This window comes from Biomphalaria glabrata, chromosome 5, assembly GCF_947242115.1.
Source record: "Biomphalaria glabrata chromosome 5, xgBioGlab47.1, whole genome shotgun sequence".
In the NCBI taxonomy this organism is placed as follows: Eukaryota; Metazoa; Mollusca; class Gastropoda; family Planorbidae; genus Biomphalaria; species Biomphalaria glabrata.
Window position 1 is genome coordinate 7801957 of NC_074715.1, and position 19367 is coordinate 7821323.

The 19367-nt window shown below is 32.1% G+C and overlaps 2 protein-coding genes across 4 annotated transcripts; one reads left to right on the top strand and one right to left on the bottom strand.

Moving 5' to 3' along the window:
* Positions 1–277: 277 nt before the first annotated feature.
* On the bottom strand, positions 278–11975 carry LOC106061192 (cystinosin-like). Of its 2 annotated transcripts, none has more exons than XM_056029874.1 (9): positions 11882–11975; positions 9345–9426; positions 8668–8859; positions 8315–8455; positions 7745–7844; positions 6926–7045; positions 4716–4886; positions 3480–3597; positions 278–1890 (listed from the first exon to the last, which is right to left on the bottom strand). In XM_056029874.1, exons 1-9 carry the CDS (start codon positions 11955–11957, stop codon positions 1655–1657), a joined length of 1236 nt encoding a protein of 411 aa, XP_055885849.1. In that variant the 5' UTR covers positions 11958–11975; the 3' UTR covers positions 278–1654. The 2 variants fall into 2 exon arrangements, with proteins under 2 accessions (XP_055885849.1, XP_055885850.1); XM_056029875.1 differs by lacking the exon at positions 278–1890 and adding an exon at positions 2104–2722.
* A 361-nt stretch (positions 11976–12336) lies between these two features.
* On the top strand, positions 12337–18601 carry LOC106061195 (39S ribosomal protein L55, mitochondrial-like). Of its 2 annotated transcripts, none has more exons than XM_056029882.1 (3): positions 12337–12479; positions 15660–15867; positions 18398–18601. In XM_056029882.1, exons 1-3 carry the CDS (start codon positions 12376–12378, stop codon positions 18539–18541), a joined length of 456 nt encoding a protein of 151 aa, XP_055885857.1. In that variant the 5' UTR covers positions 12337–12375; the 3' UTR covers positions 18542–18601. The 2 variants fall into 2 exon arrangements, with proteins under 2 accessions (XP_055885857.1, XP_055885859.1); XM_056029884.1 differs by having other exon boundaries at positions 12374–12470.
* Positions 18602–19367: the final 766 nt, after the last annotated feature.

Genomic DNA, 19367 nt, shown 5'->3' on the forward strand with positions numbered 1-19367 from the left:
TTATAGATTGTGTTCCCCGAGGCTTGAATAGGTGTTCCATGAACTACAGGAATAATTAACTATTAGGCCACCATGTGAATTAATCTCTCTAAAAAAAAAAACAAACAAAAGTGTTCCAGTAAATACTCAGATTGTGCGAAGTGTTCCGTTACAGAAAAAGGTTTGGGAAACACTGGCTAATAGAATTTATTATTTTTTCTGATACTATTTCATGAAACTTAAAATCATATAGAGCTTATATCTATCTCATACACATATTATTAAATGTTTCCTTCAAAAAAAAAAAAAATCGAGCATGTGATATACGGTTCATCAATAACATTGATAAATGTTTAATCATTTTTATTTTAAATGTTTTAGGGGTTCTTTAAGCAGTGACAAATACTAATTACCTGTCCATAACCTACTTCAGAATTACGGGTTGACAGTGGGCAGGGTTTGAATGCAGAACTATTGTAATGACAGTCCAAAGTGCACACATCACCCGGCAGCCATTTATAATATCACAAATACCTAATATATAATATTTAAGTTACGTAACAATACATGTTTTATTTTTACAAATAAGCATAAAAATGTACACATTTTCAGCTTAAAAATATATTACAATAAGCTTTCAATTATGCTTGTTCACAGCAAGACATTGTGAAAGACAAGGAATTGTAGTTTATGTGGAGGGAAGGAAATACTTTGTTCCAACAGATACTTGTACATTTGAAATGTTCACAGATGTTATGTTTCAATGTCTGCCAATGTGTAACAATCAATTCACACTTATTCAATTACATTTCATATGTTTTAAATAGAATGCCATGATAACTATGCACAATAAGGAACTTTGACAACAGACATAAATATTTCTTGTAATTATACTCATTGTTGCAAATCACAAATTTCATACTACGATTTAAAAAATAAAAAGAAAAAAAAATAAATCAAACAAACATTGCAGATTCATAAGTGTAGATAAATTTTGATATTGTTAGCATGTTAAAATAATTTCTTATAAAACATTACATATCTTAATACATAATGAAGATAATAACACAAAAAAAAAAAGAAAAAGAAATGCAGACAAAATTATATACATTTTGTGTACCGTAATTACAATAAGAAAAAAAAAACAAAAAAAAAACAACTGACTACTCACATGAAGATGGTTAATAAATAGCATTTGATGCCATTTTGTTTTGATCTATATAATAAAAATGAAGCTAATTGCGTTTTTTTTTTTTTACTAAATTAAAAATACCTAGACAATTTTAACTTTCATACACACGCTTCTATATCAACAATACTCTATTACTGCTCTAGTTTTTATTCTTTTTTACAGGGCCATATTAAATTTCCATTTGTAGTTTACATAAACATATGCAAAAGGTTAAGTTCTTCATATAAAAACTAAAGCTTAGATATAAAACCATTTGTGTAATCCTAATACTGATACACACAGTTTGTAGATAATCCAATAATCTGGACTTGTAGTTGACTTTCCTTATAGAAAAGGTTACAAGCAGTTCATTTCCTTAAGGAATATAAGTCTCTGAGATTTTGAAGCTATTTATAGGATCAAGGGAGGCTATAGGTACAACTCACACTTTATACATTTCAGTTATATACATGGTATAAACAAAGAACACAATCAAGCAACTTTTTAGTAGATATACTGCGATTGTTGGTCATTTTCTAGATTGACATTTCTCTGACCTCTACGAGTGGAATCATAGGAGGTGTATGGTGCTGGAGTGTCTATAGTCTCCCCTAACAGCTCATATGTGCCCCTGCCTTTATACAGGCAGTAATGTTGGACCATGAACAGGATATCAAACAGGATGGAGAAAAGTCCCAGACCAAATTTGGTTGGATCACCAAATATAGAGCCCCAGTCATCTGGTGGAAAGAAAATAAAATGTCTGACCTTCAGTCAAGTTTCCAAAAAGTTAAAAAAAAAGTAACAATAATAAAATAATAGAACACAAAATGAACTCTCAATGACATTTACAAATATTTAGTTATATATATATATGTAATATATATATATATATAATATACATATAAATATATATATATATAATTATTTAATTTAATAATTACTTATTAAAAATAGTTATGCAAGTGTGATTAAAATAGCTTATTATTATTATAACATCTTTTCATTGTTAGATGATTCTACTTTATCATTGCAGCTGAAAGAAAGCTTCTTTGTATTCATTTTTATTTTATATATAGTTAATAAAAGTGTTTTTTTGTTTGTTTTCAGCAAACCCCTGTCACCCCTATTCTAAAAGGCAACTATGTCCACTGTTAAAGTTTAAAAAACAAAATAGCTTTATCCTATTCCAGATTTAATTGTATAAACAAACAGATAAAAATAAAATTTCAAAAAAAGAACATGTCTGTGTATATTATTTATTACAAAAAAATTATATGATTTAAAATATGGCAAGTAGAGAACATTTTAAAAAGTATTGCACAAATAGTAGGATATTGCACTAAGCAAGAAGATGATGATGATGATTATACTAGATAAAAGTAAGGGTTTAAAGCTTAATGCTGCTCAGTTCACTAGTGCTGATTTGTATCCTATAATCTTCTATTCTCTCATAGTAGCCTTGAGTCTTGTACAGGCAATAGTGTTGAGCAATAAATAAGATATCAAACAAGACTGAGAAAACTCCTAGGCCAAATTTGGTCGGGTCACCAAAAATTGAGCCCCAATCATCTAGTTAAGACAAACAAAAAAAAAAAAAGGTAGAAACTAGCAAATCTTCATCAAACAAAGCTACATTATAGATAGAAAATACACAATCTCACAAGAGCACCAACTTGAGAGAACATCTTGCTCATTTAACTATTAATGCATAATAATGAAGTTGGGTCATCACATTTATTTATCCCTTTTGGAACAGAAATGTCTCAGCTAATTGGAAAAACCTTGGAAGACAACAGCGTTCAGCAACACAAGACACGTAGGTATTAGACTCCAGCTCCGGCCGAATATCATTTTTACTATTCGACTATATTCGGCTCCGGACGAATATCAAAAAGTACTATCTGGTGCACCCCTAGTAGTAACCTAGTTAAACCTTTGCAGACAAAGAGGCCTTAGGCCTTGGCCACTAGAAGGAGATAAATCTAGCTGTACAATGAAGCAGCTGTATCTAGGTTATCACTATAGGCTGACTAGTGTAAGCCTGGTACATACATTGTACAACATCAATCACTTGGACACTTTACAAGATCAATCAACCTTTCAAATACAAAACAACTGAACAAGATAACATCAATAGTGTATGGGTGTGGGAAAAACATTCATGGATCAAAACAACAGATAATACAAAGTTGGTTTTTTTTTTAAGGAAAATAACCTAACTTTTATATTTCTTGCCATATTTTAAATCTTTATACTTCTTTTTTTTTTTTCATAATATTTTAATTTTGTTAAGACTTGATATCTGTTAAGTTATAATGGCACTTACCACTGTTATAAGACAAAAGGAACATTTGCAGTAGACTCAGTGATCCACCAGTAAAATCCAAAAGGACATTGCCAATGCTCCAGCCATCAGTACTCTTGCGTCGAAAATTCATATAAGCCTAAAAATTTTTAAATAAAAATGTGTAAATATTTAATTAAAATATTCAACAAAAATTATTGGAAAAAAAAAAGATTTATAACATAAGATCAACCCAAACAAAAGCACTGTGTTAAAGAAAAATAATTATTTACGCTACACTGTTAATGGAATGTGTCCATAAATCTAGTTGTACAGTGAAGCAGCAGTAACTAGGTTATCACCATAACTCAGGCTGACTAGTGTAAGAATAGTATTGTCAATCTAATGTCAGTGTCTACAATGCCTCAATATCATTCATCACAACCACTCAGCATAAGCAACACTCTGTATGCAAAAGAGCTTACAGCTCAGAAGTAAAAAGTTGGCCCAATGAAGAAGAATGTGTTCGGTCTTCATTAAACAAATATGACTGACACCATGACGCGTAGGACGTAATCATCTTCTTTTTTGAAGTAACGTCTGTATTATATAAGACATCAAGATTCTCATCAGTACTAGTGTTAACGCTGCCAACAAAAGATAACAGTAGAAAATAAAGCCTTGAAAAAAAAAGGTCTGAAAGAAAAAAGAAAAGAACTTAGATGATGCTCTAACACTTAACAAAATGTATGGCCCAATAACGAATAAATCCATTTGTCAACTTGCCTTACACAACATGAAACTTAGAATATAGGATATGAATAAACTCAGAAAAACAACAAGACTGTGTATCAGAAAAAACTGCAGGGCCAATATCTTTTTCTTGATCAAGATTGCATATTTTATTTTCCCAGGATGTAGCTTTCTGTTTTTGATGGACTCATAGCCCCGAACTTAACCACAGTAGGTGAATTATATTCTAACATATAAAACTTTAAAGTAACTTCTTTGTGAACCAATTTAAACATAACTTTTATTACCAAGTAGAAAAATTTAAGTTGAGATGAAATTAATGTAGTAGACTCATGTAATACCTAATAAAATAGTATTTTGAACAAAAAACAATTCTCTACATAACTAACCCCCCACCCCAATAGAAAGCAAAAAAAAAAATGGATCAAATTTCAATAATTAAGGATAGTTCTAGACAGCAGCGTCAAAAGCCTTGAAACTAATTTCCCACAAGGAAATATCCCTGTCTACTGAAGACACTCTTACCTGTGGTATATATTTAATAAGTGTCACTCCCAGCTTGATATAAGAGAAGTAATACAAGTAGGTCAACCAGGTGATGGTATGTGTCAAGGTGACTACGAGAGAGGCCAAAGCAAAAAGCCATGCGCCTGTAACCAAGGCGATACAAATTTTGGACACTTTTTGCCCTCCTTTCTGCAAGATAAAAAAAAAAAAAATTTCACAATAATAATCTAAAAATTATTAACTAACGATACAATTAATCTTGGCAGAAAGGTCAGAGATGTAGGGTTAACAAAAACTGATGTATACAGGCCGATCAATATTTTAAAAGTACAGTATAGGTATTACATGCTGGCACTTATAATCTGTACTCATTTTTATATTTTATTAGTAATGGAGGACAAGTAGACAAATTTTGGTGTAAATTTAAAACAAATCATTTTAAATAACATTAATTTTTAACCGTCAGCCAGAACTTAATAAAAGTCCTTAAGGGAATGGGAACGCTGTACACTCACAGTATCCCCCTGAACACTGACAACGATTTCTCTCAGGGGATAAATGTGGACTGGAAGCTAGGACAATACTGGAACGCCTAAAAGATGCCCTAGACAAAAGACTAAGACCAGTACAGGCTGGATTTGGCAAAGAGAAATCATGCACTGACCCCATTGCTACACTATGTTTTATCATAGAACAATCTATCGAGTGGCGATCTCCCCTGTACATGACCTTTGTCGATTTTGAGAAAGCCTTCGACAGTATTGACAGAGACACAATCTGAAGACTGATGAATCACTATGGAATTCCAGCAAAATTCATCAATATCATTAAACAGTTATACGATGACTCATCATGTCAAGTAATACACAATGGTAAGCTGACCAACCCTTTTCAAGTAAAAACAGGAGTAAGACAGGGATGTATGCTTTCGCCCTTGATATTTTTGCTGGTGATTGATTGGGTCATGAGACAGACAGTCTTAGATAATAAAAGCGGCATACAATGGAAACTAACATAAAATTTAGAGGACCTGGATTTCGCTGATGACATCTGCCTCCTCTCCCATAAACAACAAAATGCTCAGACCAAACTGACCAGACTCTCAGAAATAGTGAAAAAGACTGGACTTCTAATCAACAAAAAGAACAGATGTTATGAGGATCAACAACAGACAAGAGAACCCAATCGTGCTACAGGGAGAAAATATCCTTGATACAGACCACTTCACTTATCTTGGAAGTAGAGTTAGTAAAGATGGCGGAGCGGATTATGATATACTAATTCGGATCAATAAAGCTAGGTCTGCCTTTTCAACTCTTCAAACAATCTGGCACTCTAAGGCACTACATAACAAAATACGAATCTATAATACAAACGTTAAGTCTGTCCTTCTATACGGTTCGGAAACTTGGAGAGTCACTAAAACAAATATGGAAGAGCTCCAGACTTTTGTTAACAGATGCCTATGCCGGATATTAGGAATTAGGTGGCCAGAAAAGATAACTACTATCGATTTGTGGGAGAGAACTAGACAAAAGCCCATAGCCCAAGACATCACAAAACAAAAATGGAGCTGGATAGGACACACCCTGCGAAACCAGCTACCAATGTTGCAAGGCAGGCACTTGACTGGAACCCACAAGGAAAGAGGAAAGTGGGCAGACCCAAGCAAACCTGGAAGAGGTCAGTCATCAGTGAAGCTGAGGGTACTAGAATGACATGGGAGCAGATGAAGAAAGGTGCTCAGAACCGAGTTCGGTGGAGAGGTGTGGTTGCGGCCCTATGCTCCCCTTGGAGTACACAGGATTTTAAGTAATTAGGAAGCTCTTCAACCCTATCTCTGTTCATCAATGAATGTGAACACAACTTGATCGGATTACACCACATACACACAGTGTGAATTGCCAAGTTTTTACCAAGCTATATGTAAGGGATGGGGCACATGAACCACTGAGAATTTGATCTTTTTCTTATTCTGTGGAAGGACTGCCACTCCAGCCAATGGGACACTGATGATGGCACCCTCATGGAATGTTATATGAGAATTTTTGGACTGGGCTACGGGGTCTTAGATGAATTAGCACCCCAGGACTTGGATATTAACACACTGCATGAGTTAGTAACTACATAGGGACCAGTTTCACAATTAGTTGTTTTCCTATCAGCTTAACACTAAATGGGCCCCAAGGAGCTGGAATCCTTGGACCAGTTATACCAGATTGGCTTACCTCATAGACTATACACTGAATGATTGTCAAGATCGTTACAAAAACTGCATGTAGTGTGAAGATGACATCGTTAAGTTGTACAGGATTTATGCCCCTCGGATGCTCTTTAAAATACTGATTCTGCAAAAGTCAAATAACATTTTCAAATGAGTATACCGGTACTCATTTCCCAATAACATTAAAAGAACAAAAGATATTCCATAATTAGATTCATTATTACTATTATAATATTTTATTCACTTTGTATTATGTGTCACCCATGCTCCAACAGCATGCTCAGTGTGCTCTTGTTAAATCTCTTTAGTAGACATGTGAGGTGGAGGCTTACTTAAAAGAAAGTTTCTGTGCTGCCTTTGGGTTCTCCACCAACACAATTTAGCCCTATTCAAATCACAAATAAATATGCCTCGACTACATCAGGTTTCAAGACCCATCATTATATAGCTAAGCAGTTTATGACACCCAGCCACACATCCGGTCAATGATGTATCAAAAACATCACTTATAAATATTAGGGATAGCGTCTAATTTTTTTAATTTAATAAGTAACTAATGTTCATTGCAATACCAAGTGTCCCATGCAATGCATGATTGAATCACGTTAATTTTTTTCTGGAAACAGCTGCTTTTACTTTCCACATTAACAAATCATGTACCACATATGGTTAACTGAGGGATGTACCCTAAACCTAAATTTAAAAAAAATACCAGCCTCCTCGTACTTCAAATGTATATAAAACCTTTTAAAGTGTCAGCTAAAGGTTTTATCATTCATGTATTCAGTACATGGTTTTAAATTTCACTTTAATCTTAACTTACTTGAACTTCATCCACCCAGTACATGCCAACGTTGAAAAATCCATAGGCTAAGAATCCAGTAATATTGTAGCAAAGAAAATCAAAATTCAGGCCTACAACACTGTGGTAAATCAAAAAAATCTACAAGTTAGCAGATTAAATCTTTTTTTTTTTTTAAAGAATTGTATATGAATGAATAAGCTATTACCTAAAATCTAATTACATCTTTTTGAAGGAGCGTGTATGTACTTTATTAGTAAGAATTCTTATTCAATATACAAATTACAATGTAAACAGTAGGTATATAAATGTATGTCCTTTATTGCAATCAAAACCATTAGACCAATCTTAATGAAACTTGACATGAAAAATCCTAAGATAATAGAGGTGATCTAAGAATAGGTAAAGTTGCCCTACAACAAGATTTAGGTCAATGAAGAATCCTGATATAGATTTTAACTACTAAAAAAACATATATAATATGCCTTTAATTATATAACAAAACAAAACAAAAAAAATTAAGACCATAAAAACTCGAGCAAAGTCAGGTAAAAACATAGCTAGTAAATGGGTAAAAATAAAATTGCTAACCTTTTTCTTTTCCAATTGATGTAGACTTGTGGATAGAATGAAACAGACCAGGCCACAAAGTAAATCCAACCTATGACTGCATTGACTATCACCAACACAGAGTTGTGGACAATATCAATGCGTATAAATGTTTTCTCTATGCTAGAGACAAACAAAATTTTACAACATTAATAAATTTTAAATATTGATAAGAAATTATAATTTATCTACATGTACTACAGAAAAATAACTGACAAGCACCAGCCTAAAATTTCCACAAAAGTTATAGCAATATTTTGGTTGAAAAAAAAAAAAAAAAAAAAGGCAGCTAGGTCGTTAATTTTAATATTTCATTGTTTAAAAAATCCACTAACTCTCTAATCTCAGGAGAGGAAGAATTCACTCCAAGTATTGTGTGTCCAGCTTGCTTTCCTTTAATGACCACTGTCCATTTTATATGTTCCCCAGACACCACAATACCCTCCAGTGGCTCAATATACTCAGTACTCCCTTCTTGCTTGTCATCGTAAGTAAAATTCAAGACTGCACTTCCATTCAATTTGTCACTAAAAACAGAGATATGATAGAGCTTTTATTGAAAACATTTTAGGAGGATGATTACAAAAAGCTGCATAAAAAAAACAGACATTGTCAAAATGTATTTAACTTAATCTTCAATCTTAATAACAGAAGAATGTGACTTATTTTTTTTTTTACACTGCAATAAAAAAAGCACAGGAAACGTAGTCGTGAGGCTAAGTATGCTTGAACTAGCTATCTATGAAGGGGGCTCGAGGTGCAACACCCAACTCAAGCAGAGTTGTGTTTGCTGAGCGCCTAAAGGCAGCACGGAAAAACCTTCTCCCAGATATCCCCCCTCCCACGGGTTCACAAATGATATTGGACCATAGTGCTCTGAGCGTGCTGTAAGCATGAAAGTAGCGAGCGTCATATATCTATATAAAAAAAAGGTAAAATATAAAAAAACTTAAAGAATTAAACTGAGTGTTATACATATCAGATGGTTATAAAATTAAGCATACATTTTTACCTTAATGACAATGTAACATTGACACTTTCACCTATTTCAATGTCAAGGCTATCTGTAGAAAATTTTGCTGTAACATTATGACCTAGACACAAAGAAAAAAAAAGACAACTTATATTTCAGCAATGAGTGTGTTTAATTTGAAAGATTAATTCAATGTTGTCAAAAGTATAGATTCTACTTTGCTTGATAATAGTGATTCAACTTTGTATCTTATTTTTTGTCAGAACTATTCACATTTTTGACATGCAAAGATCCAAATAATTAAAATTTATGCAAATGTGTAAGAATAAGTAAAGTAACAAAAAAAAAAAAGGTTTTAAAAGTCAATTCCTCCTTTATGAATCTGATGGTGACCCGCAATTCCTCATTCTATTTATCTCTTATAATGCTTCACTATTGCTAGGAATCTTTCCAATGAGATTTGCGCAATCTTCTATTAACCGTCGAGCTAATGATTTTACAAGGGCATGTGGATGGGTACTTCTACATAAGATGGTGTATAAAATGTTTATGTACATCTATTGATCTACTTAACCCTTTACTGAATACTAATCAAAAGTTAATTAGATAACTTCCAAAAACAGTGGTTTGTGTATTCAAGACTGTTTCAAGGTGACCAATAAGGGTGGGCTTTTGTTAACTCTTTATCTTTTTAATTATTTTTCATGTTCAGATATAATTTTTTATTTTTCATATTTGTGTATATACTATCCTGTTATGATTAAACTTCAATAGCATTTTTGTTGGTAATCATAAAACATTATTTTTGGTATAGAATTATAGGAGAAAGCATACTTTATTTATATAAATTATAACACAAATTCAAGTTTATGAAGTTTATCCTTGATAAGGTGATGCAGAACTTTGTCTAGTAATCAAGCTATTAATAAAGATTAATTCTCAAACATTATTTTATATCCAAATATAATAGACCTAGACTAGAATATCTAAAAATATTGATATCTTATAGATTTAGATCTAGTATCATCTAGATCCATATAGTTTAGATAATGTTCAGTAATGTCTCTCTAAATTAACTAAATATATATTGATAATCTATTATTTTATGGTCTTATTATCTATATATTATATTAAATAAAATAATCACTAAAACAGGAGGAGGGTCTATAGACCATACTATTAGATACTTAAAAATTATAGATCTACAACTCGGACTCTAGATGATCTATAGTCATTTTCATTTAACAAACACCCCTATTTTCTGATATTAACAAACATCCCACAAGCTTTGTTAAAAAAGAGCCTTTATTTTGATAGCTATGGCAAAACTAGTCTACTGTTATTGTTTATACTCCATTTCTTTATAGTTCAGACACATTAGGTTTCGTTTACTCCAAAAAACAAAGAGCACTGGTAGGACGATGTCATTTTTTTCTTCTAGGACAGGAGGGTAGGTCCGGGGTTAAGAAGATTTTTTTTTTAGAAAATTCAGGTATCAGCTAAACATGAACTATCCAAAATTCTTCAAATAGGCCCTAAAACACATACATGTCAGAGCTTTTGTGTAAATAGTATTCATTTATTACTATGAATGACATTAACGAACACTATTTTAAGCTATTGTAGACTTCTAAGACAACTCTAAATCTAATTTTTTAAACAATTTTATATTACAATTTAGCTACAAGTCACTAATCAAGACAAAGGCAATCTAAATTAATAGGCTACTAAGACTAAAGCAAAAAATATGCTACGACAATTAACAAATAAACAAACACAGTGACAGGCACAACCCTGCTCTCCCTCTCTTATTCTGTCTTCTTGGTGCCCTAATTATTGATAAACCAAGTAGGTACTAACTATGGTATCATCAGCATAGTATCAGAAAAAAAACTTAGCATAAGGGATAATTATTAATCAATCAGGTACCAAATTAGGTCACAGTCACTGACCAGAGTGAAGCAAGCAGTCACGCAGTTTTTTAGTTTGGGTCAACTGTAGCTATCTAATAGATAAAACTTGTGTCTTATGGCCTAGTTGTGGCATCCGTTATAAACAGAGAAGAAAGCCATTGAGAGTGGGAAATGTAACACATATAAAAAAAGAAAATTAAAGATAATAACATTTTTTTAATACAATAACTATGAGGTGTTTTTTAGCACACTGAGAGTGTTGACTAAGTTACAAAGCAGGGAATTGGTGTTTGTTAATGTTAGCACTGAGCACTGTAACTATGCATAGTATAACAAAACAACATATCTAATTACATCTATTTACTGGATGATGAGTTTAAAGATGTTTGCTGTTTTTTCCTAAAGCCTTAACAGACCTATAAAAATTCAAATGTAAAAATTGCAGTTGCAGAACTTAAGTAAGTGTTGGTTAAAATATATTAATAGATCTATATTATATACAGATCTAGATCAAGAAGGAATTAAGATCTAGAATCTATAAACATAAAGCCTAAATAAAATGTAGATTGTCAAATTAAATTTAATGTAGATCTATATAATATTAAAAAACTATATATATTAAGTATATTAAATTATATATAATTATATATTTCCTTAATTTACCTTGAGCATGAGATAAAGCAGGTGTTGTCACAAATCCAACAAGCAGAAATACCAGAAAATGAATGTTTTTCAACATGTTCAATGATGTTCAGATCTAGATCTAAATCTAGATTCTATTAATTTATGATTAAATTTGTTGATAGATTTAGCTTTCTCTAGACTCCTAGACTCTAGTCAGTCTAGTTAGTAACACTCTTACTAGAGTCTAGTTACTCTTAGAGTCTTACAGTCTTAGTCTTAGACTTACACTTACAGTATTTTATTTTAGAAATTGTGTAGCAGGGTATTGTATAGATCTAGACTCTAGTGTGTGTATAGACTCTAGATGTAGATACTAGATAGATCTACATTTCCCTTCTACTTTCAACATTGTGTTAATAAGCACGTAGATCTAGATCTAGTCTAAATACAAAGTAAATTGAAGACCTCGAAGAATTTCAGCGTGTAAGACTCTCTATGTAAGAGTGTAGGTGTTGTTGTTGATTGCAAGTCACATGAAGGCAAGTCATGTGACCACTTATGGGAGACTACTCTATTGTCTGTTTAGAATAAAAATGGCAGCCTCCATTAGCAGACTAAAAAGTCAAAGGTCGATAAGGTTTGAGACTTTTTAAGTTATTTAAAAGTTTTTTCTTTTATTTTGTTAGCCGGACATAGAGATCTACGTTTTGGACTTTAGACTTAATTCAGAATTGAAGATAATTTGATCTACACTCTGTATTGTACTATAGATCTTACTCGAGTTACTGAAACTCACATCCCGCAGCCTCAGCCTCAGGCAGGGGCAGGCTTCAGACTCAGAGGACCTGAGAGGAGGCTCAAACTCAAGTACACAGACGTGACAGAGTCAAGTGAACTCATGAAAACATTAATAATATTAAATATAGACTAGACCTAGACCTAATACGTCAACTAAGTCTATAAGTATTTATTAAGTTGATTAAGCCTTAAGGCTAAGGTTGTGATTTAAGTTGAAGAAACTGGAACAGACTTAACTTGACTTAAGTTTAAGTTGACAGAGTTTAAAGTGACTGTAAAGCCTAGTAATAGATCTAGTAGTAAAGGTTACAGTTACGTCAGACACAAAATAGGTTAGGGGCTTCTAAGAGCAGTGAGATTCAATTATTCATAGATTTCTAGATATAACATATGAATATTCACATTTGACTAGTGACCAGAGAAACAATGAAACTATTAATTAGAAAAATCACTAAATTTTCTCATGGCTGTGATGGCCAAAGTTCAATTCACTGTTCCCCCGCTGCGGGGAAGAAGAGGAAACTGGGCCTCATATTCTGACTGCCTTAGACTCGCTGATCTCCATCTCAACAGGTCTGGGAAACCAAAAATTCTCGACCTGTATGGTGACATGTATGCACTACACAATACAGCAGGGTTTCTGTCCAGGGCTTTAGCAAGAGAGGATTTGAGCTTCTCAAGCCCTCACTTAAATGGAGTTTGATGATGATGATGACTAAATTTAGAAAACCTTCAGGATAGGAGACTTAAAAAGTAAAGTAACAATTATACAGAAAACACAGAACCATAATTTTCAAATACACAACCTAAGAAAATACTCAGAAGAGAAAGACATAAAGATAAATCATAAAGGCACATTCCTCGATCCATATCTATATCTAGGAGGACAATTTTGTAGAAATGCTCCTTCTTCCCTAACTAGTGCTATTAGAGCATGGAATAAGTTGCCTGAGCCAGCCAGGAAAACCAGTGACTTGGCAGAATTTAAGTTTAAGTCATTGGTTAACATGCATGACTAGATGCAAGACTGGTAGGACGTAACCATCTTCTTTTTTGAAGTAACAGAATGTATTTTATAAAAGTAACTTACAATAAAACGGAACCAAAAAAGTCAGCAGACAGCTGCAAAGTGAATACATTAATAAAGTAATATCTGAAGGTAACAATACAAATGAATAGTCATACATTGAAATCTAAAAAAATTGAATTAACCCCATTAAAAAGTGAAGATAACTTTTACACATTATGATAAAAAAATTAAAACTAACATTCTTTTAATTTAATTTTCCATCAGCATTCTCAGCACCAGGGACAAAGACATATTAATAAATTTAAACCAAGTAGAAAACATCTAGAGATATAAATTTACAAGAAAAAGGAATCCAAAAACTTTTAGCTAGCATAAAATCCAATAAATCTTCTGGACCTGGTATTCCAGCTAGATTGCTCAAAAAACTAAGCAAAAAGCTAGCGCCAGTATTCAAAATACTTTTTCAGGCACCAATAAATCAGGACAGGTAACAGAGGGACTGGGGAAAAGCTAATGTCGTCCCCCTTTTTAAAATAGGAGAAAAATTTGATCTGGGAAGCTACATGCCAGTAACACTCACCAGCATCACATGTAAAATACTAGAACACATTAATTGTAGCAACATCATAAATCATTTCTAAAGATAAACATAATGTCCTCACTCCATACCAACATGGCTTTAGGAAATATAGAGATCATGAATGTGAAACTTAACTAATAGAATTAATTCATGATTTTTCAAAAGGATTAGATAATAGTAAGAAAATAGATCAATTTTATTTGACTTTTTAAAGCATTTGACAAAGTTCATCACCATAGCTTGCCTAAAAAACTAAAATGCTAAATAAATAGCATTAATGGTTAATTACATCAATGAATTCTGGATTTCCTAATAGGAAGAGAACAAAAAACTGTAATAATAAATGGCTCCTAATCAACACCAATAATAGTAAACTCAGAAGTACCTCAAAGAACAGTCTTAGGCCCACTACAGTGTCTAATTTACATAAATAACCTACCTAATTACATTAGTTCAGGAACAAAAGTCAGAGTATTTGCTGATGATTGCATAATAAAAACAGCAAAAGATAATGAAAGAATTTTTTAAAACGAATGACAGAAATGAGAATCAAAATGTCTTTCCACCCAGAAAAATGCCGTTAAGAGTAACAATAAATACTAAAACAAATAAAAACTACATATTTTATTCATGATAAACCTGTTACACAGACTAAAACTCAAAATATATAGGTGTAATAATAAATAGTATGGTGCCGTATTAATATTAATTGTCTCCATATAATAAATGAAAAACTGTCATGGAATACCCATTTTGATGAAATTATTTTAAAAAATCAAGCAAAACATTAGGGTTTATTAAAAGAAATTTGTACAAATCAAACAACAACAAACATTTTTTATTTAACATTAGTTAGGCCAATATTAGAATATATGCATCCTCTGTTAGGTATCCTTCAACTCAAGAAAACATGAAGAAACTAGACAAAATACAAAATAGAACAGTAAGATTTATATCATACAAATATTCAAATTGATTAGAACAACACCATTAGTAAAATCACTAAACTTAGAGACACTTCATGACAGAAGAATAAAAAGTAAAGTAGCAATAATAGATAAAACACTAAACCATAATTTACAAAAAGAAAAACAAAACCTAATGAAATACTCAAAAAGACACAAAGTTAGAGGCTTATTTTTTATTTCATTTGCTAAAACAAATTTGTACAAGTGCTCCTTCTTCCCTAGTGCCATTAGAAAATGTAATGGGTTACCTGAAAAACCAACGACTTAGCAGAGTTAAAAGTCATTGATTAACATGCATAACTAAATTGACACATGATCTTCTTTTTAAAGTAACATCTGTAAGATAAAAAGATATTGGTTCAAACGTTATTGAGATTTTAAGTCGTTATTGAGATTTTAAGTCGTAAGCAGTCTAAATAGTTCAGCATCATTTGTTTTCAGTTTGTTGCAAAGATTAAAATGTATTACTACCACCTGTGCACAAGAGAAACAAACCTCAATGATAAATATTATCAGAGATAATTCCAATGCAACCAGTATTACAAGACCTCACAGATTTGCATATCCAAGAACATACCCAACGATATTGGTGTTTCCAGATGGCAGTACCATTAACATCAGATACCACGAACCTCGAAGTATCATAAAGGTATGTTAGTAGCAATATTATTTATTTAAACCATTTTCTCTTGTCTATTAACCCATCATTCAGGAAGCAACTATGGATCATGTCAGAGAAAGAAAATGAAAGCCTGGGCATTAGTAATGGTCAAAATGTCTCTTCCTCTCATTAAAGCTGAAGAAAGGTCAGGTGCCAATACAGTTTAGGATTAGTGGCATCACTGATAGTCCAAGGGTGTAGCACTGTGTGCTGCAAATTGCCTGAGGCTTCACATTTTTTTTAAAGCCTTTCCCATGTCCGGGTATTGCAGTAAGGCAGAAGTTCACTATAAATTAAAAATAAATATCTATCTACTTTTTAGTTACAAAGCTCATTTTGCTTCACTTCACCACTAGTTTCCTAATGCATATTTATTATCTTATTATCAATATCAACTTTTGAGAATAAACACAATGCCAATATAATTGTATTTAATTTAAATATTGGAGGGTGGGTTAAGCTTTTATTTATATGCACACCGTAAGAAATTTAAGGAAGCAGTAGAAAGGGTCTAGGACGTCTCTCTGCATCATTTATTTAGGAATGTAAGTACGGTTGGGAGTTTAGTGCAAATGTGGATTATCAGCCTTGTAAGGGAATTAATCTTGGAGAGAAGTACTCGGATTTTAAACCTTTGATGGCATGAGGTGACAAGGCTGTAATCGAAAACCTTGGGGTAACTCAGGACTGGCATCCCTTTGTTTTTTTCTATCAACTATGGTATTCCCTCTTAGAGCTCCTATAAATAAGTTTGTTGTACCAATAAGTATAGAACATAATTCCTTTCTACCATTAAAGAAAGGTAAAAGATGGGCCATGATGCATGGGCAACCCATAATCTTTTTATCTAAGGCTTGGGAATGTACTCTTAATGGAAATATTGTTGCTGCTTAGAGTAGCAGGGTTAGTTGTTGGTCTTGATGTATTCATTGTCTCTTTGAGTTAGAATAAGCCATAATGATGGCACTTACTTTGACTGTCAAAGAACATTTGAATGAAACATTAATTGCCTTTTGGATGTTTCATTTTCACATATCCCCTAGTCTGTTGAACTATTGCGGCACAATTTGTCAACTGTCTTTCTCCATTCCTCTCTGTCTTTTGCCTTGGATAGAGTTTCATTCAGTGACATTCCTTTATGTTGTCTTCCCATCAGTTTCTATCTCTGCCTCTTCTTCTTGGATGTTTACATTTCCTTTTAGTTTGTTTTGTTTAAATCTTCAGTTATCTAGGTTTTTAAACTCTTCCTGTTATTATGAATAGTTACCTGAATTTTTTAATATTTTTTTTTTTTTGAGGACTGTACCTGTTTCCCATCAGTTAATTTTCATTGAAGGTATGGCAAATAGAAAAGATATCCATTCTAATAGCTATCTGTCTCAAAAACAGGGGATTAAGGAGTGTGTGTGTGCATATGATGTGATAATGAGGAAAGTAAGGTGGATGTTTTGGTTGTGTAGGCTGAAGACATTCTGATGAAATCACAAGCTGGTCTGTCGAAGTTCAGATTAATAAATACTGGTGTGAAAGTTGAAGAGGAAACTAGCAAGAGATGTGAGAAAGAAATGACATGTATTGAGTTTGATCTTGTTTAAATTATATTTCACTTGCAGTTCTACATACATCTACTTTTAAGTTATATTCATTTAAAAAGAAGCTTATTTGTGTTTATTGCAAGTTCTACATTAAGAATTTAATACAACTACATCAGTTTGGTTATACAACCTGAATGGACTCGGGGCTACAACTGATGAATGAGTATTAACAAGAGGGAATTTTAATTTATATGGTTTGTTTTTAGAAAGCTTATGTCAGCTCAATCTGTCTGTCTGTGTGGTAAAAAGTTTGTAGACATGATTTCTCCCACACCCAATCTTGGATCAAGCTGAAATTTCACACAATTATTTCTTTTGCCTGACAAAATAACAACAACAAAAAATTAACCAAATTAGTTAATTAACTATCTATAATTAATTATTTTGTTTAGTATCCTGAACAAGGGAAAAGAATTATACTTGAAAGATATGATATGATAAGTTGAATTAGTGCCCTTGAGGAATCTTGAGCCCTGAGGGAACATTTTTTTTTATACATTCAGAAAAGGATCATGAAAACATTCACCAACATACCCCCTTCTTCCCAACTGTTTCCCAACTGGTCCCACCAAGTGATATGATCATAGCGCATTGACAAAGTTAAAAGCTAACAAAAACAAGTGGTAAAAATATTTCTATCACACAGAGTAATATGTCTAGGTCAATTACACATATAATTACATGACTGGTCCAAACTGATTGATAAATTAGAAACGTTTTTCTTGTTTAACAATCCGCATTCTCTTGGTAACATGAAAATTCTTCTGCAGCTTTCTCGCTACATATCTAATTTCGCACAACATCTTCTCTTCCATTGTATACTGTTGTTCTCCATTGAAAAAACCCCCACATTCTCAATACTAAAGAATCTTCCAATTTTGTCATGTTATAATTATTTATCTTACTCTTATTTAATCCAACAGCTTCCAGTTGATATGAGTGCTCTGACAGAGGCTGAGAAGAAAAGAATTTTAGCACTAAGGAAACCCAAACAGAAGTTGGAAGTGATTGAAGATTTGAGTGTTGATGTCAATTTCAATGAATACAGCAAATTCTTTAAAAAATGATCTGTTTTGCAAATTGTATATTTTTTTTATAGAATAAATATTATTATTTTTTTTTTTGAATATTTATTCTTGTGTTATTTTGATTTTAAAATAGTTTCCTTTGTTTTTTATTTAATTTATTTAATTCTACAGTTTGATAATGACATAACTTTTAAATATACACATTATTAATAATTGTAATAATTATGTTGAATGATTCTTTCTTAATTTCAAACTAGGAGTCACAATAATTATAAATGAAATAAATCATTGCATCTAAATACAGCAAATTGTTTGTTAAACATGCAATAGAAAAAATAATATTAAAAAAAACAAAGCTTATCATAGGGAAAGAACTGCTAATTACTGTCATTTAATGAAAATTATCTCTTTCTGATATATTAAACAAAATTAATTAATTAGCATTAAATGATTAACTGATTGTTATAAACTGCGAATAATTATGTAAAATTTCAACTTGATCTGTGAATGGGAAGTGGAAGAAAAAACCTGTAGAAATGTGATAAGTGGACTAAATCCATATATATATATATATACATCCACATCTCTCATAAAGTACCATTTATTCCCCTTATTTTAAAATCAAACAAGATAATTAATCACTGACAATGAATTAACTGTTTATTTTATTTATATTGATTCGTGTCTTGTCAGGTTTAAGGAATAATTGTGTAAAGTTTTAACATGATTCGAGAAGAGAAAAAAACATGTTCAAACTTTTTACCAGACAGAAAGATGGACAGACAGACACATTGAGTCGATATAAGCTTTGTAAAGAGATTTTTTTTTTTAGAAACCTCAGTATGTCAAGAGCTATAGGAATTAG